This window comes from Pleurodeles waltl, chromosome 1_1 (genome assembly GCF_031143425.1).
Source record: "Pleurodeles waltl isolate 20211129_DDA chromosome 1_1, aPleWal1.hap1.20221129, whole genome shotgun sequence".
In the NCBI taxonomy this organism is placed as follows: Eukaryota; Metazoa; Chordata; class Amphibia; order Caudata; family Salamandridae; genus Pleurodeles; species Pleurodeles waltl.
The window spans coordinates 356,588,319-356,614,341 of NC_090436.1; the positions used below are offsets into that span (position 1 = coordinate 356,588,319).

Consider the following 26,023-nt stretch of genomic DNA (forward strand, 5'->3'; position numbering starts at 1 on the left):
CTTAGGGTTCCCTCACACACAGTCTGTGAAGCCTTATTAAACTGTCATGCATCCTGTCTTCCTCATGATACTGCTGGACTTCGGAAAGGATACCAGGCTCACTCATTTTACTACACTTGGCATCTGTGACCTGTGAGAAAGACCTGAGAATGTTGGACCCACTACCAGTTGAAATCCAAGGAAAGAAAGATCTCCAGTGATCATAAGGATCATCCCCTGGGTGGCTCCAGGATGATAAAAAAAGCTAAAGAGGACATTCCTGTGAAGAATCCCAGCTGACCAGTGGCAACTGGACCTAAACTGGACTTTCCTGTTGCCCCTTGCCTGACATCCCTGAGAGCCTCCTAATGCTCTCCCTGAGTCCCAGGGTCTTTCGCAGTACGCTTCTGTGGAACTTTTTAAAAACATTGTGCTCCAGAGATTCAAGGGACCTTCTGGGAAAAGTATCCAACCAGCAGGTTCACTGCTTTGCATTGAAGATCAGGTTTGTACTGAGTAGAGAAAAGATTTTCTTCACAGAAAATCCCTTTTTAGATTGGCACTAAGAAACTTTTTTGAACATCCCTACTTCTGTGCCCTGGCAGGGTCGATCTACTTGGTGTATCCGACCCACACTCTATTGTGGTCAGCCTCAAATCACACCTAGGTCCTGTTCTAACATAACCATTGACTGCCACTGGTGCTGTGCCCTTTTTGGTGCAAGTTTAACTTAGGACTTCGAAGTTTCATATTTCTGGTACCCCTTATTGGACTTTTGTCATTTTAGTGTTGCATATTAACCTTTTCTCTGTTTTTATGAATCAGAGACAGATTTTTATTTTGCTGTGTTTTCAACTTTTTAACTGTTTTGGTACTTCTAAATGCTTTGTACATTTTGGTTAAGTGCCATTGATTGGCCCCAGGCTTAAATTAGTGTAACCTTTGACTGGATGTCATTGTCATATTACAAGTGACCAGAGGCATCACAACTCGACTTTCATAAGGAAATTAGGGATGGGCTTTTATAGAGGGATTGTAGATTCCTATGTATTATATATATGTATATATTTTTGAGTTATTATCAAAGTGTTCCCTACTTATAACCTTGGCTAAACATATCGTAAAATCTGCTGTGATAACTGTGTTGTACTGTACCAAAACTTCCCCTACGCCACCTCCTTTGAGCTACGCTCTTACAGCACTTTCATGTCAACCTGAAATGCCAGTGTTGATTAGTCAAGCTAACTTTCGGTCACAGACTAAGGGGGTCATTCTGACCCCGGCCGGCGGCAGAAGCCGCCGGCCTGGCTGGGACCGCCAGAATACCGCTGCGCGGTCAAAAGACCGCCGCGGGTATTCTGGGTTTCCCGCTGGGCTGGCGGGCGACCGCCAGAAGGCCACCCGCCAGCCCAGCGGGAAACACCCTTCCATGAGGATGCCGGCTCCGAATGGAGCCAGCGGAGTGGAAGGGGTGCGACGGGTGCAGTTGCACCCGTCGCGATTTTCAGTGTCTGCATGGCAGACACTGAAAATCTTTGTGGGGCCCTGTTACGGGGGCCCCTGCAGTGCCCATGCCATTGACATGGGCACTGCAGGGGCCCCCAGGGGCCCCACAACACCCCATACCGCCATTCTGTTCCCGGCGGCCAAAACCGCCAGGAACAGGATGGCGGTATGGGGGTCAGAATCGCCGGTTTTCCGTTTCTGACCGCGGCTGTACCGCCGCGGTCAGAATGCCCATGGGAGCACCGCCAGCCTGTTGGCGGTGCTCCCGCGGTCGTTGGCCCTGGCGGATTTTACCGCCAGGGTCAGAATGACCCCCTAAGAACCTTGGTTAGTATGGACCTCAAGCATTTTCAGTTTCAGAATACTGGATGTTAACTGCAACTGCTTGAGCCAGAGAAAAAGCCTGAGTATTTGTAGTCATTCATACAATTTAGGAATCTAGGCTTTAAGCAGCAAGGCTAACAGCATTTTGGTCATAGCTCCCTTATATATTATACGCTTAGCAGACAATTAGAATGGGCCCTAATGTTATAGTCAGAATAAAAATATTTTTCCTGTTCTATCTTAAAATCCACTTCATTTTTAAGCACCTCTTTTTCCTGGAGAGACTAGTCTGATTGGTCTTCATCTCCAGCATGGAGGTTGAAAGTAATTGCTATTAATAAAGGCAAAAGAAAAAAGGCAACCTTACCTGCTCGTCCTAAGGCATTCACTTACATAGAAGAAAATACATTCATATTAATGTTGGCCACATTTGTCACGTAATTCACCAGTAGACATCTGATGGGACCAGAGTTTTGTGTAACACGTCCCAGCTGATCTCAGTGTGTCATCTTCTTTGCATCTCTCACTCTAAGGGGAATTTCACTACCTTTTACCTTGAGATCAGTAATTCACTTCAGATACTTACCCATTTGCTGTGTGAGAATATTCCATAATTGTGTTTCTTTCCTAGACACCTGTGTCCATCCTGTAAAGATGCATCTGTGCTTACAGTGGGGTAGCCAGGTACCCTTTTGCTAGTCATTCGTCTATTGTCACTTCCTTTGTGAATAAAGTACTCTGACTCCCTTTGGATCCTGAGTCACATTACGTAAAACTAGAAAATAAATATGATAAATAAATAAGCGCCCCTTCGTGGCTGCCACCCATTATGGATGGTAACACACCCTTTGCCACTGGGCTCTGCAGCTAGTGGTGGTCATCTTTCTCTTCTTTATATATTGAGGTGACCCCAACCTCCTGGCCAAGGTGACCACAGAGAATCTGGTGTGTTATTAGCTGTGTCTGGGGTGGAACGTGGAATCAATCAGGAATTTGTAAAGCGCACTACTCACCCGTGAGGGCGCTGAGGGGGGGGGAACGGGGTGGGGAGGTGCTGCTGCTGCTCGAACAGCCAGGTCTTGAGAAGTTCATTGCTCATATTTGCCATAGGAATGTAGAAGGGTACCCACCTTCCAATAATTGTGTTCAGACCACAGGCCGGAAGTGCAGTTTATGTGTTCGTGGCATCTAGAAGTTCTCCACAGTGAGTTCCTTGTGCAGTGGCAGTCCGAATGTTATGCTAACCTCAATGCGTGGTAGCAGCTTTCCTAGGCACATTGGGAGATCACCCTGAAACTCAGACTGAAAGTACTTTGTTTCTAGGGCGAAGACAAGAGATTATCTGTGGATGGCAAAACACCAATACAGAAAACGGCTCTTGAAAAAACGTTTTGTACTTATGTGCCCTTACTTTCTTGAGCATTCATGTGGCCATACTGACCTTCAGCCGTGTATGGGCTCGAACGATGTATTTGAGAATGATTATTTTTATAGAGCACGTGCCCAGGATGATGCACTCAGGCCATAAGAAAAGGGCATGAACGTGGGTGACTTACTACCAAGAGCCAGAGATCGTAGTGTGTTTGTATATATGTGTGTGATTTCCATTGCCGGGGCTAACTAAAGAAGGGTCAGGAATATCACGGTTTTGAGCAAGAAAATGAAAAGATCTCCCCCAAATGATGTGGTCTTTTTTATTGTACCCAGGGATCCATAGATTATAATGAGGTTTTTAAAGTTATTTCATATTTTTATGGAATTTCGAACAAGTTAATATCGTTTAGTGTAATAAAGTAGGTGTTTTGTTATAATCGATTATTGCATACCCTTTTGCATAAAATTAGCCACCCACAGTGCAGTAAAACCCCAAGCATAGAACAATTTGACACTATGCCCCAGCCAGAAAAACCCTCTGACGTCGGTGGACCCCCAATTTTATCATTACTGGAACCTGGGGAACTTCACTGAATCATTACTGGAATCTGGGGATCCCCCACTAAGTCATAACTGGAAGCCGGGGACCCCAGCCTAAACATTGTGGATGATTTGAACTGCAAAACAATACACACAAAAATACAGAAACAAGCATTCATAAAACAAATACACAAATGGCAACACATTTTACTTAATTTGCAGACAAATATAAAAAAAAATTCATGTAAATTTTAATAGGCAGATTGGAGCTTTTCTAAATTCAGTTGAAGCCACATATCATCTATACTCTGTTCTGTTTGATGCACCTGCGTTGCTCCCACGAATCAATCTGAGGATACTAGTTTAATTTTTAGCTTCCACTTTCAGGTTGCTTGACACTTACAGTATGTTTTAAACTGTTCAATTGTATATTTAGCGACTTGATTTATCAACACTGTATTCATCTGTTAATATGAATTTTCTAAGCAGTTGCGGACCCCCCAAGGTGGCTTCGTGGACCCCCAGGGGTCCCTGGACCTCAGGTTGGGAACCACTGGACAGACCGGATTCCCACCCAGCCATTCCATAACGAAAGTCCACAGGAGAGTCACGTGTAAACAGCTAAGAAGCTCTGCTGTACTGATGTCTGTGTCTAGTGGAACACCCTCCCAAGTGATGGATATGGTGCCCTGCAGCCCACCTTCAACAGGCACTGGCTGTTAACAGGACGGCCCTCTGGTGCCCCTGATCACATCACATAGAGTCCAGAACTTTTCCTGTTTATTTCTAGGGTGCATGCAGTCTTGTATGAGCCGTTGATACATAATGCTTATCTAGCATTCGGACCTCCCGGCGGAAGAGGGTAGGACCACATCTGCTGGGGGTGGGGGACATCCCCAGCAATATAGGCCTACCTTTCTACCCAGAGGTGATGATGTGTGGAGGCTCCTGCTGGAAGTGTATTACCTCCAGTGTGAGAATCCATGTCCCTGTGGCTTGCTTAGTGCGGGGGTAGCCTTTGTCTGATGGGAGGCTGCGCCTACTACGCGGTGGGAACACCCTTGCAAGCCTTACATTTTAATTTACCTTTTTTTACCTAAGGTTAAAAAGGAGCAACATCCCAGCATCCCTAGTGGTGTGGCGATGTGGACGCATTCTGACCAAATCAGGTCAGATCAACAGTGACCTTCAGATGTCCAATGTCATGAGTAGTCGTCCAGTCCTGTATTTTTACTTTGCGTGCGAATACTTACTTTTTTTTTTTTGCAAGTGCGTAAGTACAAGTGCAGAGGGCCTAGAAAATACAGGTATATGTAAGCTACTCACACCGGGCTTGAGATCTTCGGGTCTGTAGAGAGCTAGTACGGGTGGCAGGAAGCAGCTGTCCCTGTGTAGTGGGTTATATTGTTTATTTCCTGTTGTTTGGGTGCAGATGAGGCATTTTATGTTACCAGCGCCCCTTATAACCTAATGCACTTGTTAATGCCGGGGTTGCACCGCAGTGCTCTGCTTGGAGCGGGCATTTCACAGTCCAGCGAAATCACCTCCAGCCCTCGAATAAAGTTCTGACTTCAGATCGCAACATGAAAGACACATGAACAAAACGGGACTTGTGTGCCTTATATTTCAACGGGCGAGTATTGCGGGTTCGGTTCAGAGACCAAAACGACCTCTCTTCAAAAAGTTGCTGTCATATTTTTGTGGCATATTTCCCTCAGCCGTGGCTGCATGTTCTTTCCAGACATTAAAATAGGTTTGTGTCTGGGTTGTACTAGAAATATCTTGTAATAGGGGATTTACTGCACTCCATCTTATGAACTAGCAATAATAAAAAAGTATCTCAACTCTTGGCGCGAGATGCAGATGAAACGTGTCCCTAGGGCTGTTTTGAAGATTACCAGCGAGTTTATCAGTAAGACCGAGACAATAAGACGTCTTTCTTCGCTTTTTTTCTGTTACAGCGCTGAAGACGGCGAAATCCACCCCGAAATCTGCAGACTCTACATCCAGTTGCAGTGCTGCTTAGAAATGTACACGACGGAAATGCTGAAATCCATATGTCTATTAGGATCCCTACAACTTCAAAGGAAAGGTATACATATTCATACATATTTGATATTCATTTTTGTGGGATTATTTTAGGACAACATGCCATGAAGACACTTATTTTCAGCGTTTTGCTTTCGTTAACCAATCCAGTAAATTCTTTGAACGGACAGTCCTGGTTTAGTTGAGTGGACGGATTGAACTAGGGCATCTGAATATATTCTTAGGCGAGAGGAGAGTCTAGGGCAGGTAGGAGGAGCTGTGATGGTGCCGTTAAGTCATATGGTTTCCTTGTTTTCGTGAACTCAGCAGAACATTTCCGTGCCCCATAGTTAATGTCGTTATGATGAGGCATCAAGGAGCACTAGTTTTGACTGACAAGTCCTTCACTAGTTCTGTTTTGTTACTGGGGGTATGCTTACCAAGTAGCTTTTTATCATTGTCTTCTTAGGCAGCTTCGATGTAAATAACATGATACCATCCTGGTGGGTGGTAGTTTCGCATGGGGGCGGAGTGGCCATCTTGCTACTCTGCCATTTTCCCTCTGGGCTGCAGGCTAGAGGGCTGCTGTTAATCCAGCCATGCTCCTATGGGCTCTTTAGTTGCAGTTTCCTTCATTGTGGGGCTGGTTTAAAAATGTTTGCCAGGACTGATTATAATTTTTGGTCCGGCCCTAGGTTTGCAATCCCCCAAATTAATTCAGGTAAATAATGCAGGTAGTTGTTTGGAGACTCTGACTTCAGTTTCATGTCACCACACACCTTGCCTGTGTATGTTCATATACGCATATAGCCTAGGTGGCCTCCAGACTAGACTTGCCTTTGGATTGCCTTGAAAGCAATACTTCGAAAAGCTTTTCCATATGTGCTGAAAACTTCAGATCTCTTTGCCCAGTACTTCTTCACCACCTGCCTTCTTGTTATGCCTATTGATGTTAGGCCTCCTGTAACCTAATTCTCTAGATTCCCCTTGAACACTTCAACAGGACTGACTCTCTAACTTCGAGGAAAGGGTGAACCCATTCCTGTGATAAGAACGTAATTGAACGGGGCATATGGGGAGCATTACAAAAGGGCCGACATTGCAACATAGATTGCTAAATGCCAGTCACTCTCCACCTGTCAATAGTGGACTATGAACACAAGAGACCATGTTTTTCTAAAAATGTTGATTTCATGAGCAAATGGACTATGAGAAATATTTTAATCCAAAGTATATGAGTGAGAGCTGTGGGTTACAACCCAAAAACATTTTTGTTGGAAATAGGTTCTTAACAAATGAACTACGCTGCACAACCAGAAGAGACCTGTTTTAAGAGAAGTAATGGATAAAGTACATTGCTTGTGACTGTCAAGAAACAAAATAGTCACCTGTAACTGTAGTTCTCCAGTATTGGTATCTTTCATAGATTCACATGCTTGAATCATTCCCTGTCGAAGTGAGAGCCCCACTGTACTATGATAAAGCAATGCGTATTACTATAACAGATAGACTGGCATTGAACCTTAGGTCTTATAGCTATGTCCTTTTTAAAAAAGGACCAATCCACAAACTTTAGCTAATCAGGCAACAACGCTATCAACAAAGGCTGATTCCCTCAGATTTTCGAGCACAAATGTGAATTTATTATCCCAATGTCTAAGGGGAGCCTCTAAGGGGAGGAGGAAGGGTCGTATGTGAATCTATGAAAGATACCAAATACTGGAGAAGTATAGTTACAGGTAAGTAACTCATTTTCTTCTCCAGTATTGGATCTTTCATAGATTCACATGCTTGAATATGAATAACAAGCAATAAAGGAAGAGAAGGACAATCATATCATGGTAACATACATTTAGTGGGCGGTAGGAAAAAAGTAAAAGAGCCTCACCATATTGAAATAGATGTCTTATCACTGCCTGTCCCTTAGCAGCATCAGACTTATGAGTCTCATCCAGTCAATAATGCTTTATAAATATGTGCCTGATGGACCACATTGCTGCTTGGCAGATATGCTGGCTAGGTACTCCAGCAAAAAGGGCTGTAGATGTGGAAACAGCTCTGGTTGATTGGGCTTTGACTTTGGCCTGCAATGGCTTTCCTGCTTGTGAGTGACAAAATTGTATATCTGATGCAATCCATCTGGCAAAGGTTTGTTTGGTTACTGAAAGACCTTTGCCAGACACAATTGGTCTGCTTTGCGGATCTGATGGGCCCTGTGTAAGTAAAACTTTAGGCATCATTTGATGTCTAGAGAATGTAGAGATTTTTCTGCAACTGTTTGAGGATTTGGTAAGAATGTTAATAGAACCACTGGTTAGTTCGGGTGGAAGTCTGACGGCACCTTGGGAATAAACTTAGGATTGGTTCGAAGTATAACACTGTCTGACGTGAATTAAAGAAAAGGTTCCTTGATAGTAAAGGTGTGAATCCCACTTACTGTTTTGGAAGATGTGAGAGCCACTAGCAGTGCCGTTTTCCAAGTAAGGTACTTCAATTCTGCTCTGTGAATGGGCTCAGATGGTTTTCTCATGAGCTATCTCAGTAATACATTCAGATATCATGATGGTGGAGGTTTTTATGCATGGGGAAAAGTCCTGAAGAGGCCTTTGAGGAATTGTTTTGCAGTGCGACTAGACCATAGAGAAGGTGAATTACTGGAGCGTCCAAACCTGGAAATTGCCACCAGGTGCACTGTTATGGAAGAATGAGTCAAGCCAGGTCTTGCCAGGTGGAGCAGATATGAGAGGGTTTGCTCCGGCGGTGTTGTGATAGGGTAGACATCAAATTCCACACACCAAAGGCAGAAGCGTTTACACTTGAGTTTATAAGTTATTTTTGTTGTGTCCACTCTGCTTTGGCAAGGATTTCCCTGCAGACTGACAGAATGTCTGTCGTGGAGAACTCATTGAACTCAAGAGCCAGGCAGATAAGTGTAGTGATGTTGGGTCTGGATGCCAGACCTGGCCCTGGTTCATGGTCAACAGCACTGGTACCAGCTTGAGTGGGACATAAGTTTGTTCTAAGAGGAGCAGGCGCTCTGTGAACCATAACTGTCTGGGCCACTTGGGGGTTATGAGGAGAAGTCCGCAAGGCTCTGTCTTCAATTTGTTGAGGACCCTTGAGATCAATGGGATTTGGGAAAAAGCATAAGCATACATTCCTGACTATCTCATCGAAAACACATTCCCCCACAATCCCTCTTGGGGATTCCAGCTTGCAAAGAATGGGCATTTCTTGTTCTTATTCGTAGCGAATAGGTCCAAGTTTGGCATGCCCCACCGGTTGAAGAGTCTGCCCAGAATGTGCTGGTCTAGCTCCCACTCGTGGTAAGGAATACTGATCCTGCTTAGCGAGTCTGCGAGAAGATTGGACACTCCTGGTACATGTTCTGCTTTGAGCGATATTTGATGTTGATGAGCCCAGTTCGAGATGTCCTGTGCCTGACGAGTTAGCGCTGGTGAGGGCGTTCCCCCAGTTTGTTGAGATAAAACATACTGGTGGTATTGTCTGTGCGTAAGAGCACCAAGGACTGTGCTATCTTGAGGAGAAGCAACTTCAGTGCTAAGGCGATAGCTTTGAGCTCCAGTTGATTGATGTGAAGCTTTGTTTCGCCTGGACTTAACTTGCCACTTATTTGTAAGTCCAGGAGGTGGGCACCCCAACCTTCTAGGGAGGCATCTGTTGTTATGATATAGTTTGGGCATTTTATGTAGATATGAGAGCCCTCTGGATAGATTTGAAATTTGTGTCCACAATGACATGGCTACTTTCATTGTTGAGGTTATCGAATGAGGTCCTTGAAGGACCCTGCACCTGGAGCCATTGTTTGTCCTGTTCCTCTTGAAGTGGTTGCCTTTATAGTTGGTAGGTTGAGGCAAGAGGGATGCAGGAAGAATTCATTCCTATGAATGATTTGTGGTTCCGGACAAAAAGGTACTTTTTGTGGACAATCTGTGAGCTAATTGTCAAATCTTCCACTGTGACTGTGAAGCACACTTGGTGAGTGCATCTTTCAGGGAAGGAGTGGGAGGTTTGAAGTGAACCTTTTCTGAGTCAAGTTTTCCCTTTTTGGAAGAGGAAGGAAGGTCCTAATGCCTCTTCTTGTGCCCAGTAGTGGTATTTCTGGATTTGTTAATGACCTATGAAGGTGTTTCTGAGGTGATTTACTCCTTAGTTTTAATTCTTTTGAGAGAAAATGAAGTCTTTGAAGACTGATCTCTGTCCTCCTCAGATAACGGCACTCTGTGGTCTTCAGCTTTTGTAGCCACAGCAAAAGTATACCTTCCCTGTTTTTCAAAGTCTTCTGAGAAAAGGTGCGGCAGGTTTTGCAGTCTCACCTTATGCTCTAGATGAAGGCAATATGTGGGTCATCTGAATGAAGCTTCTTCTTCCCACAGGTGTTACAGGTTCTGTAAAGTCCTTTTTTGGTGAGCCTAGACATCGGGGGTCATTCTGACCCTGGCGGCCTAAGACCGCCAGGGCCACGAATGACGGAAGCACCGCCAACAGGCTGGCGGTGCTTCCTAGCCCATTCTGACCGCGGCGGTAAAGCCGCGGTCAGGAAACCGGGGCCGGCGGTTTCCCACCGATTTTGCCCCGTCTGGGCTAATCCGCCATGGCAGCGCTGCAAGCAGCGCTGCCATGGGGATTCTGACCCTCTTCCCGCCAGCCTGTTTCTGGCGGTTGTCACCGCCAGGAAGAGGCTGGCGGGAACGGGTGTCTTGGGGCCCCTGGGGGCCCCTGCACTGCCCATGCCACTGGCATGGGCAGTGCAGGGGCCCCCTAACAGGGCCCCGGTCAGCTTTTCACTGTCTGCCTAGCAGACAGTGAAAAGCGCGACGGGTGCAACTGCACCCGTCGCACGGCCGCAACACAGCCGGCTCCATTCGGAGCTGGCTTCTGTGTTGCAGCCCTCCTTCCCGCTGGGCCGGCGGGCGCTAACATAGTTAGCATAGCATAGGCCCAGCGGGAAGGTCAGAATGCCGGCAGCGGTCTTCTGACCGCGGAGCGGCCAAATGGCGGTTCCCGCCTGGCGGGCGGCAACCGCCGCCCGCCAGAGTCAGAATGACCACCATGGTGTCCAGACAGAATCCACAGTTAGTAGAAATGATGATGGTTAGAAGTAAATTCCTCTCTAGAATTTGAGAGAAAAGGACATTTTGAGCAGCGCTCAAAAATACGCAAATCACACAGCATGTGGTAGAAGATTTGAGAGAATCAGCCTCTGTTGGGACTGCTCTAGAGGGAGCTGTTGCCTGATTGGCTCAAGTTTGTAGTTAGGTCCATTTTTCAAAGGACATGTATAGGCTATAAAACCTTTAGTTTAATGTCAGTCTATAAGATATAGTAATACTCATTGCTTTATTACAGTGCAGTGGGACTCCCACTTCAACAACGGGGAATAATTCAAGCATGTGAATCTATGAAATATCCAATACTGGAGCATTACGGTTTTGGTCCTTGTGAGGTTGCCCTGCGTAGGACTGGAAAAAATGATAAGCCAAAAAGTTGACACAAAAGGAGGAACTATAAGTATAGATTTAAACAGAATATACGGTAGTTTCAGGGATACGCAAAATGTACCTCCCTTTTGAATGTGAATGCCTACTTAAAAGACAATATATTCTGTCCGTAATTGATTCACTGATTTAAGGACCAATTTGTCTGCATATGTTATTTTAAAAGCATGAGGCTGGTCGGAAAAGTGTACATATTAAAAAAAGTTTCAAATTGAAAATGCATGATACAATTATTAAGTAAGGGCACATTGGTGTAGGTTTGAATGTGAACTATAAGAACCATGCCCCACTGGAAATAATTGGATGATGTATTTAGAACAAAGTAAAAAAGGACACAAATGAATGGTGACCATTTAATATAAAAGGATAGCCATTGAGCTCCCTTTAGGAAACATTTCATGCTAAAAAGATCACGTTTGAACATCTGTATGGCTGACCCAGACTTTCATTCTTCTAAGCTAGATGAATGAAGGGCAACTGACACATACAGTGATGATAACCCATAAGAATGAAATGCCCATCAGTCTATTCAGGCACCTGTTATCTTTCTCTCTATGTACCATCACAAGTTTGGATTGTAACATATATGTGAATGTGTTGTAACTTGTTTAGCTAAATCATTTTATTGTAAGGTGTGTTTTCTGAAGACTAGTGAGCAGCCCTGCTGGATGAAATGTACCCATCCTTCGATGGAGACACACAGAGAGCAGTGAGGAATAATGGGTCTGGTGTCCAAGCTTCTCCATGGAGGGGAAAAGTGAGGCCTTCTCTTTATGGCGGCTTCTCTTCGGTAAGGTGGAGACAGTTTTTCTGCTCTTTGCCGTCTGACATATTTGGGAACATCCCCTGAGATCAATATAAGGAGGATTCTATAAAAGCTTGTAAAAGTCTTAGCTTAGCACATCTCCTCCACCAGAAGAAACCTATCTCCTCCAATTTCTGGGCCTATTGTGTAGCAGGTCTTTGATCAGCCAGGTAGGAGGATATCACTAATCCTCACTCATCAAGACTAGCCAGGAATGAATTTCAGTAAGCCAGAGACTAAGATAATTTAAGTCCATGAACAAGTAGGTGATGGAACCAATTTATGGTGAACCCTAAAAGTGAGTTCAGACCCATCATAGTTACTGACTCTGGACTCTGTTTAATGTGCCAGTCACAGATTATAATTTAACTTATTTAATCATGTAGTGCCTGATTCCTGTCAAAGCATTGGAGTTTGCGTACTTTCTCAAACTGGATTGTCCATTCATTTAAAATCTGTTAAATCGGGGGGGGGGGGGAGCATCACTATGCACATCAACATTCAGATCAGGGTCTCACCAGTCACCTGTAACCAACACAGAGCCTCTTTAGTTGTCCACAGGAAGGTGACCTTAAACTAAGAAGGGAAACAGTAGGCTGCAGTGCAGAACCAGATTTAGGAAATCGTTACAGTAGATTCCATTTGGGATTCTGAGAAGAGTGGTCAAAATCAAAACACAGCCTAGTAGGGATATTTACAGATAGAGCCCTGTTCCAAACAAATAAGTAGTGTTAGTCAAACACAGACTAATATAATGTGGCATTTATAAAGATATGTATCAGCAAAAAAATTTTTGGGCACCAAATATACCACCTCTCCGTGTCCTAATCAGATATAATTAGATACAAAGAGAAGATGTCTATCATCCGCATAATCCTGCTTTGCCAAGAAATAATTAATATTTTGTGTTTTCTGAAATATGGCTTAGCCACTTCCATATGGTCTAATAACATTTATAATGGCTTTAATCGTCGCAGTAGCAACGGCACTTTGCTAACCTAGCCTCCCTGGAAAAAATTACTTGTAATAACAGACCACATCATAAAATTAAGGTACAGCATTTCAGAATCTGAAATTCAAGTCTGCTATGGAGACTTTTTCCTAAGCCTCAATATAATCCCTTTACTTTCTTTCCTTCTATTTGTTAGTTTTAGATACACTCTGCACCAACTTCCTGTGATTGCCTTTATCCAGTCAGGTAACTTGTGCCCCCCTCTTTCCAGCTCCTTCCTCCTTCTTCTCTGTGTTCCGCTCTATGCTGTACTCGGCAGATCTTGTGGTCTGTTTAGTTAACAACAGTATATATGGATATGAGGTCTCGGTGACGCAGCCTTGTTTGTAATGATGTAGGGGATCGTTGAAGTTCTCTTTTGAGCTGAACATGTATAAATGCTTTTTCTGTTTGCTTAAGGCACAGAAGACCAGGTCTCTCCTACAGGGTTGGCGTAGTACTATCCTGGGTAGTGGTACTTCTGGGCTAAAAATAGCCATGAGATAGGTCGATACTGATGTAGTTTCCTCAACCAGTGGATGTCTCTCCCAAGCACAATTTCTTCTTTTTTTTTTTATTTTTTTTTTATTGGAAAGGTATCATACAACAAATACAAATAAGAAAATAAAGCAAATAACACCCAGCGGGGATAAACCTTTGGAAGACAAATGTCCATCTCTTAAATGGTGACATACCATTTTGGTTTAAACATTTAAACATTATGAGCAAAAATCCAATCCTGAAATGCCCCCCATATTACCTTCCCTTTCCTCCTCGCATATTTCCCTTTCCGTTCATACAATGCTGTTTCCAAATAATACACTGACAATATTCTGGCCAACTATTGTTGCCAAGTCGGGGGTCGGACATTGAGCCAGGCGGATGCTATACATAATCGAAATACTGCCATAGCCACAAATATAAATGCTTCATAAAGATTGTCCGTATCACCCAACACCCCTAAAACCATTACCTCGGGAGTTAGGATTAGATCAAATCCCAGGACTTCTTTCAATACAGATTGAATGCCCTCCTTCAGATCCTTCAATTCCCCGCATGTAGCCATCATGTGTACAATATCTATTCCATACATTCTACATCTTGGACAGCTGGTTCCCAATAAACTGCCCCATTTAACAAGATGAGCTGGGGTATGATACAAATCAAACACAGTTTTATAATGTTGTGCTTGGAGGGAGGAAGAGAGTAGAATAGTGTGTCCCAATTCTAATGACCTTAGAAAGATTTTACTCCCGTCTTCCAGTTTCCTACTCCACTTTTCACAATTCTTCTCTAAATCATCGGGCTGTTCTAACATTAATAATCGATAGATTGACCTGATTGATATATTAGGATTAGTCACAATATCATCCAGCAATTGAACGCTCCTAAATCCCTGCACCCCTCCTGTTTTTCTTAAAAGGAAATCTCGTATCTGAAGGTATTTAAAAAAATCCCTACGCTCTAAACCATAACACTTCTGTAGATCGACAAATGCCTTAACCCCCGAGTTATCAAAGAGATTCCCCAACCTCTCTATACCTGCTGAAACCCAGCTTGCCATACATTTATCCTTGAATATGTCGGGGAGCAATGGGTTCTTTTTGATCATGGTATAACAATTATATCTACCAAAACCTTTCTTTTTATACCATGACCGCCAGCACTTATAGGCCGCCTCCAATACCTTATATCGAGTTTTCTTATAGTACCCGGGCTCATGAAAAGTTACCAAACATCCATTAGCTGTTGCACCCATCTGCAGCTCATATATATTCGGACTATCCTCTTCTGGAATCCCTCCTTTTTTAGAACCCCATAAAGGGCGCATATACTGAAAGGCTGCCGCCATTTGGTATAATTTTATATTCGGCAAAGACCACCCCCCCCTTTCTCGGGAAAGTGACATGAATTTACTTGCTCTTCTGCATTTACCATATGCCCAGATAAATCTCATAACCACTCTATCTATCTCTTAAAATCTCAAGTTAGTAAAGCTCAATGGTACAGCCCGGAACAAATACAACAGCTTAGAGAGGAAAATCATTTTTACCATATTACACCTCCCCATGATGGTTAAATGTAAATTATTCCATCTGCACATATCTTGTCTTGCTTTAGCAAGTATGGGATCCAGATTTAACTTAACAATTTCTCCTACTTGTGGCGTGATATCTATTCACAAATATACTGCATGGTCGACCCTTCGTGTATCCTGAGTGCTGGTGTATTGATTAATCAATATCTGTGTTTTATCTCTGTTTAGACGATATCCAGAAAATCTTCTGAACTTCATTGACACCTTTTCAACCTCTCTCAATGCCGGATCAGGGGTGGGAGTTAGTATAGCAATATCATCTGCATATGCTAGAACTTTTATATCCCATCCCTGCCTACGAATTGGTGGAATCTTGCTGTTATCTTCAATCTGTCTAAGCAAGGGATCTATATAAACAGCAAACAGGAGCGGAGAGCATGGACATCCCTGTCTAGTACCTCTCTTAACCTGGACACTCTCCGATTGTCCCCCCATTAGTTGTATTTTGACTACCGGTGATCTATATAGAGCTCTTATTGCTGCAATAAATTTCTTCCCTAACCCATAATACTCCATTACATGCCATAAATACTTCCAGCTCACCCGGTCAAACGCCTTTTCCGCATCTAATAATGCAACTGCCATCGGCTCCTGGGCCACTTCTGTAGCGTCCAAAAGTGCAATAACTTTTCGGATATGATCGGTAGTATCTCTTCCTGGCACAAACCCATGCTGACTAGGAAAAACTATCTTCCTGATCACAAGAGATAGTCGAGCGGCTAATATCTTTGAATATATTTTAGTGTCGCTATTGATTAGTGTAATTGGCCTGTATGACGCCGGGTTTGATGCGAGTTTCCCTTTCTTCAAAAACATTACTATATTAGCCGTATCCCATGATGGTGGAATTGCCCCTCCATTCTGTACCTGAATAAACAGTTCTATTATTACCGGAAGCAATATGGCTTTAAATGTTTTATAAAACTCTAAAGGAATTGAATCGGGGCCTGTAGCTTTACCCGTGGCTAAATCCCCCAGTGCTTTGTCAATTTCCGAGATATCTATTTGTTCCCCTAGATATGAAGTATCACTCTCCGATAATTTATTAACTTTAATGGGGGTTAAAAATCTCAATATTTCTTCATCCGAGTATATAGATGCGTCATCATACAATTCCGTATAATATCTGTGGAAAACCCTCCTAATTTGATCCACTTCTACAACCATTTGTCCTTGCCAATCTTTAATCTCTCTAATAGTCCCGGATGCTATTTTCTGGCTTGCCCGTATTGCTAATAAACGCCCGGATTTTTCTCCATACTCGTATCCTAATGAACGCTGCGCAAGATATTTCTCTGCTATTCTTTGAGTCATAGTTTCGTTAATTGCGGCTTTAGCTATTACCACTTCCTCCTGAACCTTTTTAACATCACTCCCTGTTTCTATCGCCACAACCAACTGTCTTTCCAATACCCTCAGTTTCATTTGAAGATCTTTTACTCTGTTTTGGGTACTTTTTTGCTTTTTTATACTAAAACTCAATGTTTCACCACGTATTCCAGCTTTTAAAGTGTCCCAGACTATCTCTACCGGAGCTGTCCCTTGGTTAAACCCCAGAAATTCAGCTATCCACTTACTCATATGCGTACAATATTCCGGACCCAAGCACAATTTCTATTTCCCACTAATCTATAAATTGTACACGTGCCACTGCTTGGAACTGCTGGCCTTCCTAAGTGCTTGCTGCCAGTGCTCCTGAGGTATGAGAGGAGATATGGGAATCAACAGAACTGCTGTGCTTTTTGTAAAGCATGTGTCCGTCCACCACTGCCTACCAATTTAGCTCCATTTACAGGGTTTCCTTACCTTGAATGTACCATATTCAAAAGGCTGGTAACAGATGTAAGGTTAGTTATGCACTCAAAAGTTTAATATTTTGTTCCTAACCAATTGACTTATTTGGGATCTGTGCATCTGAAACTGTTGAAATTTTCCATGCCCCTTTTTATTCATCTTACCTACAGGAAAGGCCTTCGTCTAGCAGAACTTCATGGTCAGAACATCTGCTTCACACCAGTAGTTCTCGTTGTACACAAACGCTGGTCCTATCATATGCATAATGTTACTTCAAGCCATCTAGTTGCTTTCACATTTGCCACCCCAACAGCACATCCACATCAAACAATGCTCACTCGTTTGTGCATTTGAGCATAGTACGCAATGTGGAGTAATCTATACAAAATTCACTTAGAATAGGCCAGACCTGTTGGCTTGCCAGTGCTTGTTAACCTTTGGTTCAGCATTTGATTTGACTTAAGACAGTCCTTCATTTTGTAACCGTTGAAGGAGGAAGTGTCATCTGAAGACAAGTCTGCACATCCAGTTCCTCAGCAGAAGGGCAAAGTTTGCTGCACATCTAAAAGAAAATGAACCTTTTACTTAGTACCTTTCTTGCTAAAATGCAGTTTTTACTTTCCAGGCTTTTCCATTAACATCCTTTTCAAGAGTCAAAGGCAGTGTAACACAATGGAGGACAAGTTTGACACAATATGACCTACAATAAGACAAAAATAAAAACGTGTGATCCTGCAGCAAGCAGTCCATATCTCTGGCCTCACTCCCAACTGGCTGACACATTTGGTGGGGGTGGCAAGGGCACACTCACAGACTGTTCACACACATTCACAAACTAGACCTAGACATGCATACAGAGACGAATATCAGCATTTTGGGTGAAGGTCCAAAGACAAAACACCCTTATAGGAGCCAAACGTACTTGCAGCCAGCAGAAGGCCATCTGTTAATCAACACAGTCGCCAGCTAAGAGCTAGCAAAGGTTAAGTTTTAAAGATCACGTAACATAACGTTATACCAATTTGCCTCAACAAAATGGTGCTGACTTACCAATAGCAACATTTTTGGAATGCAATTGCAAATCAATATAGATATAGTTTAGTTTAGTTTATTTTTAATGACATATCAAAACATAAAATCTCAAAGTCAGGCAAAAGTCACAATTTAAAAAGCCAAATGTTGGAAAATCTCAGTACAAACAATGTGCTAAATCATTGGGGAACTCCTCAGGTATTTAATACTATCAGCTTTACTATTGCAGTAATAACAAGCCACTAGACTATAAATTAAAAAAATGAGGGCCATATAAATACTTAAGTAATTAGCATAAACTATAAACAATTCAATCTTAATAATTAGCTACAATTAAAACCTTATAGAAAGAAAAAAAGCCTTCCTACCTAAGGCTAGGCAAGATTCCCATGTGCAAAACTTCACAAATATGCCATTGTGTAAACATTAGTGATGGTAAAAAATAAAAAGTTACAGTTTCAAACTATTGAGGCTGGACGAGTTTGTACTACTAGCAGCTTTAGACTGCTGTGGTACTAACAGCCTTGAACTGAAGTGATGAAAACCACAAAGACAAAGTGCACAGTGCTATCTATACATATCAAAAGTAGGGGCCATATAAATAGTCAGTACAATCTTAAAATTTGTTTCAAGTAGAACCATATAAAAATCACTCCTGCATGAGGCTGGAGTGGCAACCATATGCAAAACTTCACAGATAGATCATTATCTATTGATGGTAGTACAATAGTAAAATTAAAAAAAATGAATTTCTTGCTTATAAGACTGATCCAATATCCCTGTGCAAAGCGGTGCAAATAAAAACTCTTTTCTTGAGCAGTCCCACCCAAATGCTATGAAAACTCTGGACCATTGCAGACAAAGATTCTTATTCTGGGCCAATCCCTCATAGTGGTATGAGGGCCCACGGCGAGTAGACCAGACAGCTGATAGATATTTAAAAACTGCACTTACTACCATTGTAGATGTATCATTTTTACAAATTCTATAGGCATTGGCGCGGTCATGTAGAAGCAAAGTTTTACAAAGTTGGATGATCCATTTTTTTGCAAGGGATTATATATAAAGGACAGAAGAAAATAAAGTGTTCAGTTGCTTCCACACATGGTTGGCACAGTTTGCATTTATTATCTTCAGAGCTGTTTGACGACCATCGGGCAGCGAAAGCATTAACAGGTAGAATGCCATATCTGAACTGGAGAAATAGGGAGCAAGCATAGACCGGTATTGCCAGGTCAAAAAATTGTTCAGCACATGGCTCCTGTTTGACAAACAAAAATTCTGATATTAGTCGACCCAACCCAACCCACCCCTATGGGAAATCTGTTCATTTACCTTCCCCCAATTTCTCTGCTTAATAAGTGTAGCAGCATTGGTTGGGATTGAATCAGGGTTCCCCGAAAACTGGGGGAAACCCAGTTCAACCCAAACAGATTTCATTTTCCGCAGCCAACTAACCTTATCCCAACAGCTTGAGCTCCCTAGTACGTCTCTGCCTCCCGAAAAGGTTCCAGTTCCTCTGTCTTCCAGAGTTGGTTCCAGTATAAGGGAATCTTCAGGGCTGCATGATCTTCAGTGTTCTTCAACCCAAGATCCAGTCTAAGGGTACCTAATGGAGCACCCTTCCCCAGCCTAGCTATGTATCTGATGAAGTTGTTTGCTTTGACTTGTAGGATATTCTGCTGTCTGTTAAAGCCCCACAATTCTGCTCCACATAGGGCGGCTTCCCTAACCTGGGCCTTATACATTTCTACAGTGGGGTTTAATGGGGGATTAACTACAGCTTTAGCTTTGCGGTCCAAGGCCCCGTTCTATGACATATAATATGGGCACTTTTACTAATCCCATCTCCATCAATCTAATCCTCAAATAATCAATCTCATTGGCTCTTTCTAAAATGATAGAGTTCATTGTTATACTAGCATTCACATTCTTCTTTTCCTGGCAGCAAATCATCAATTTTGTTTTCCCGACATTGACCTCAACGTCTTTGCGAATTAGTCAGAATTGGTCGACTAAATTTTGTAATCCCTTATGTGATTTTGCCATAATAATGGTGTCATCTGCAAAAACCAACCCCAGGATTTTCCAACCAGCCAGCCATGGCGAGTCACTCTTGCAACTGTTTAGATACTTAATGCAATTGTTTATGTACAATGGAAAGGGGGTGGGCAAGAACACAGCCTTGCCGCACTCCCCTCTCAGTGATGACTGGGCCTGTCAGTTCACCATCCCTGCCACATCTGATTCGGGCAAAAGTACCTTTATGGAGTCAGACAATTAGGTTCAAGAGTCCACTAGGAGCTCCCATTTTGTTCAATGTATGCTACAGCTTATGTCTGGGAACCAGATCGAAGGCTGCACGGAGATGGATGAAGGCAACATATAAGTTTCCTCCACTGATATCCACCGTCTTCCGTCTGATTGCCATAAACCTCATCACTTGATCAATTGTACTAACTGCATGCCTAAATCCTGCCTGTAAACCTGAGATGGCCCCACTCTCTTCAATCCACTCCTCCAGATGATTGAAGATCTGCTTTGCAAATATTTTTTGGAGGTTATCTAACAGGCTTATAGGCCAATAATTAGATGGATCACTAGGATTTTCCTTCTTGTAGAGGGGGACTAGTTTGGCTCCTTTCCATGGGTAGGGAACAGGCACACCTGCAGTCACTGCATTAGAAACTTTATTCGAATAAGGTGTCCAGATGTCAAGATGTGACTTACAGAGGTCACCTGGTATTTTGTCAAGGGCGGGGCTTTGCCTCACTTGAGGGAGGATATTGCTGCCTTGGTCTCAGCTAAGGAAAACTTAGTTGGGGATACACTCTCTTCCCTACTAACACTCCGCTCTATGGGATCTGGCTCATCTCTCCCTGAGTAGAGTGAACTAAAATGTTTGACCCATACAACAGAAAGAATTGATGCCCCAAGCAGAGGCTGGGATTCACCACTTTCTTTTGAAACCAGTTTCCAAAACGTACTGGCGTCCTTATTTCTTGCAGCCTCTAAAAGGGCCGACCAACGTTTCTCTTCCCAACTTCTCCACGCCTCAGTTAATGCCAACCTATAGTTTTTCCTAGATTGTTTAGTTGGGTCTCTAATCCTCCTTCTGAGATCCCTCAGTAGCCTGTTCTTAGCTTCTCTGCATGATCTATTATACCACCTTTCATTACACTTGATTCTCATTTTGCCTTTAGCCTCTTTAATGAATAATTCTTTCAGATAGTCAAATAATTTCAAATGTTTGGCCAGTATTCTTCCCTCATCCTGCCCAGGTTGGAGCATGAGTTCTATTTGGTTTGTCAGTAGTCTATACATGATTGCAGTAGTATGTAGAGAGGAATTAATAGTTTTCCACTTAACATTCCATTTATATTTGTGTTAGTGAAAAGCCGGTCAAAAACCCTAGAAACAGGCCCCAATTACAGGTAGCAAACCCCTGATGGTAAGTGTCAATGGATCATGATCACTTTCCTCGTGCTCCACTACCACCATGTCTACCATATGTCCCCACAAGCGTATATCTAGTAAGAAGTAGTCAATATGACTCCTACATGCTCCTCGTCTAAATGTAGGAGAGGGATTTACATCTGAATGAAAGCGCCCATTACATGCACTAAGACCTTGGGCAAGTGTAATATTAACAATTTGGTGTGCCTCCCTACTCAGTCTATGTCCTTTGCTCTTTGATAATTGCGGGATGCCCCATAGACTGTCCTCTTTTTGATAGAGCTCCTGCGCCAGTGGGTAAGGCTCAAAAGTGGCATTAACGTCCCCAGCAATCAAAATATAATGGGCTCTATTTGTGCTAGCTAAAAAGTTATCCAGAGCACTTAAGAGTTCAGATTCACAACTTTTACTCACACCCCTGCTATAGATGTTTACCAGTAGTCTTGATTGTTCTCTGAGGGTGGACAGAAGTAAGCCCTGTAAATCAGCACAACCTATATCCAATTCTCTCACTTGGCACTTAAGGGAGCAACTGATCCAAATAAGTAAACCCCGAGGGTCTTCCAGAGGACACCTTGCTTGCTGCAACCCAGTAGCTCTTGAATCCAGGTCTATGCATGGGCTCCATGGCCCACGAAATAGGCATATCATATGCTTTGCTATAAAAATGCGAATTTTGGCTTCCAGACCAGTTATGTTCCAACTAATAATATTAGCTGGCATCTCAACCAATGTTTGTGATGGAATCTGCGTTAAACCCACTAGAATTAAATTTCCCATTGATTCTGCATCTGGACCACCATCTCCATGCACGTCAAAGTCCACCATCAACTCCCCACTTCCTGGAGGTCCCTGCTTAGCCCCATTTTTTAGTCAATCCACTTCGGACAGTATAGATGAGGTTCGCCTACACATGGTCTGTTGGAGAGAGGGATCGCCAAGAGCTGGGAGACCCTCTGGGGCCAACTTCCACCCTCCTGGTAAAGGAAGGACCTGTTTGGGGATAGAAAGCTGCAAGTCTGCACAAAAAAATCCCCATGGGCAGTGGACCAACTTTACAGCAATTTTAAAAGATCTAGTTAACTGTGACTGGTGAGTTAAAATTTACAACAATACAATCTCCATTACAGGGCTTCCTCGACGAGCCCACCCAGTCCACCCTCCTCACCATTAGTATCGAAGAAACCATTGAAAATGGGAAATTGCTATTGACATGTAACCATTGGATAACCTTGTTTTTTCAGTTCTGTATAAGTCTTTGTACTATTTAGCTGTAACCTGGGTTCATTAGTAATCACTGCCACATATGGGCTGTCATCTGGGGGGAGGTGTAGAGCCCCATGAGGTCTATTGCTGGTTCTTGCCATCTTCTGAGTATTTCCTGCCTGACATTTGGGGGTCACCCCATCGAATTTGGGCATTGAATTGGTACCATTTTCTCCCATATTATTGGTGGCTGAATCTCCAAAGTGCCAATCCTTCCAAACTTGACCGGAGCCCCCAGCCAGGTCCTTTCTCCTGGACAGTCCAGAAGAGGCACTTTTCCTGGCGTAATTGTGACATGCTTCAAGATGCACTAAGGTTTTCTCTTGGTACAGCAGAGCCCCATCTTGTAACCCAAACAGTGGAGAGTTGCTCTGGGGTTGAGACTGAACCCCCCCTCCCCATTACCCCAATTTCTCTTCAATGGGTGTTAGGCGGTTCTCTATAGGACACAATTTTCTGGTTAACTCCTCCATTATATGCTCTGTTACTTGAGTTAGCAGGACCCTCCAGAAGCCTCTCAGTTATTCCGCTTTCGATTCTAGAGCTATTGGGACCCACAGTGCGTGCATGCTAATTCTTTAAGGAATTGTCACCTCGCTTTCTTTTCACTTTTACTGCTGGAATCTCTAAATCTGTCACACCAGCCAAAGTGCTCAGTGAGACCGGTGGGAGTTCTTCCCTAGATAGATCAGGCAGGCAGGTTCTCCGATGTTCCCTGACATCCGTCTTGCATGACTTGGTTAACTTTTAAGGCTAATTGAGGTCTCTCCAGTAACTGGGGTGGCGGGAAAGAGGTGGCCGATGAAACTGTGATGGATAGACGTCGTTCGGCAGATTCGATCTCCTTTTTAATGGCTCCAACAGCTCTTTGTAAAAAACTGTCTAGAGTATTGTTAGTTCTAGAACTGTCCTGGGAAGTTACTACCTTCCGTTTACCCATCTTTTTTCCGGTACCAGGAATACAATCAAAAATATAATCAAGGATAGTCTCAGCTCTTGTGGAGCCACTAGCTCTCGCCAATTAAAAGGGCAATCTAATTTCATTTGAAGTTCTACTTCCACTTGCTATAGGTTGTTATAAATGAGAGGAATGTATGAACAGTTTTTGAAAAAAGAAAAAAGAATGGCCCAACTTTGCTGCCCAGACCTCCGGGCCTCACGGCGGCCCTACTGGTCCTTTAAGCGGTCCCTCAGCATGCCTCATTGTCTGATATCACGCACTGTGGCACACACAACCGTATCTCTTGGGTGTCTGGGGGCTATGTACCCCTCAACTGCTCAGCCGCTCAGTCTGCACCTGCTGGGGGAAATGTGTGAGTGCTAACTACCAACTACCCCAAAATTCCACTGTGAATGGGTACGATTTCAGTGACCCAGCTACAGGCAAAGCGTCAGCCACTTCTCAGCTTACAATAGTCTGTAACGCTGACTGACAGGGTTTAGGGAATTTTAGGGAATTTTGTCAAGGCTCTTTCACAGTCTCACCAGGGGACTTCCTTCTCGTCTCTTGCCAAGGTAGGTGTGCGGCGCCTCTCCTTCCCGTGCCAGCCCGGTAGCTACGTGCCTCAGCCAACCCCCATCGCTCCAGCACCAATACCCAGTCTATCCTGCAGTCTGTCTGCATGAAGCCTTAAGTCATGGAGAGCACGGGAGTCAGCAAGCGGGCCACACTACACGCCTTCAGGCTCGTTCTGAACTGTTGCTCACCTACCCAGTCCGCATTACCTCACTGGGTCTGCTGTTGTCTGCCGTTGTGCTGGTCGCCGGACGCAGTCTCAGTAGGCACTACGAACCAGTGTCCCGGGATACCTCTGCGACCAAGCCCCTGGGTATGTAGTTGTCATGTGTACATCACATTCCATCTTACTGGCTGAGAACACACCCAAAACATGATGAACAGTATAAAAAATGGGTGCAAAATCAGGTTGCTTTGACGCACAAATTCAGGTCACAACAAGGATGAAAAATGTTCTCCCATGGTGGGCATGTGTATTACATTTCCCCCCACTGGAAAATCACAACTGGCAATTTTGGCCTGTTTTTAGGTCCGGTAGGTACGTTCTCTATTTATCTCATTACAAGAAGTCCATCGATAATTTGACCAGAAACAACATGTTTCCCATCAAGCCAATCATGCTTGGACCAGGTGATAAAAAACTAACAACCCTTTGTTCCTGGACCACTGTCAGCAATGGAAAGAAGGCCAGGAGCGGAATGTTTCAATTTAAAGTTTTCATCTGAAAATGGACCCCTGTATATACTGGCAACCCATGTGCCATCTCCATTTACAATGTCCCCTCCTTGGATCATCAAATCCTTTATGGCCCTGTGAAAAGTACTCCCTTTGTACGCTTTTGGAACACCATCTTTTCTAAGTTCTGCTGTACAAAACTGGCTGAAATTTTCTGCAGTTTTTGCCACAGTGTTAGCAAACAGTTCTGCTTTCATCCGCCCTACTTCCTGGCCGCCTATAGTATAGAGTAGATATGACAAACTGCATTTTCTAATACACAAAGTAGTTCTACAAACTGCAATTCACAAACGTACAAGTGGAAATTTCCACCTCACTAACATTTCTGTCTCCACACCTGTGTGTACTACTTAGTAGTAAATACGTGAGGGAGCAGGGGAGTGGAATGGTGGGAAAATGGGAAATATCTGCTACAAAATAGGAATGGTCTAGGGAAAGTAAATAGGGGTGAGGGAGGAATAGTTTATTACACTTACAAAGGCCTGCACTTCTAAAGTTACTAAGGACAAACAAGTGACAAAACTGTAGTAAATTAGCTCCAGCCTTTTCAACTATACACATCTATTTTGTTTAACCTTACAAATTGATATATAGTTATCAATTTTTTTTATTTTATTATTATCAAAGTAATAATAATATTTAAAAAATACAAATATGCAACTTCTTCAAAGCTTCTAGCAAAAGGGGTTTACTTTTATGAGGCTTTCCTTTGTGTGGATAAAATTACTTTGTCATTATGTTGGGTCAGTGGTCCATACGTTGTCCTGTATTATTTAAAATGTTTCAATAGTTATTTACAGTTAAAAACAAAAAATCATTCAGATTAACTCAGCACATAACATTTGTCAAAATGTAATACATATTGAACAACAATGTAACTGTGGGTGAGCTTTTTAAACATTTTCTTAAAAAATGTTTTATAAATTAAATACTTATATTTAAATTAATTAGTTAATATACATTTAATTTATTGTTCTGTAACATTTTACTTTATTAGTTCTATGTTAGTATACATATTTTAAATGATTTGCATTTATATTAAAATATCTTGTACTTTCCC

At 43.0% G+C, this 26,023-nt stretch overlaps 1 protein-coding gene across 3 annotated transcripts in view; it reads left to right on the forward strand.

The window, feature by feature from the left end:
• Window positions 1-26,023, forward strand: part of RGS7BP (regulator of G protein signaling 7 binding protein) — a 657,220-nt gene that overhangs the window by 425,145 nt on the left and 206,052 nt on the right. For all 3 annotated transcript variants that reach the window (XM_069222702.1, XM_069222694.1, XM_069222711.1), the window contains exon 3: window positions 5,685-5,815. In XM_069222702.1, the coding sequence (XP_069078803.1) occupies window positions 5,685-5,815 (131 nt within the window). The remainder of the gene's footprint in view (window positions 1-5,684; window positions 5,816-26,023) is intronic.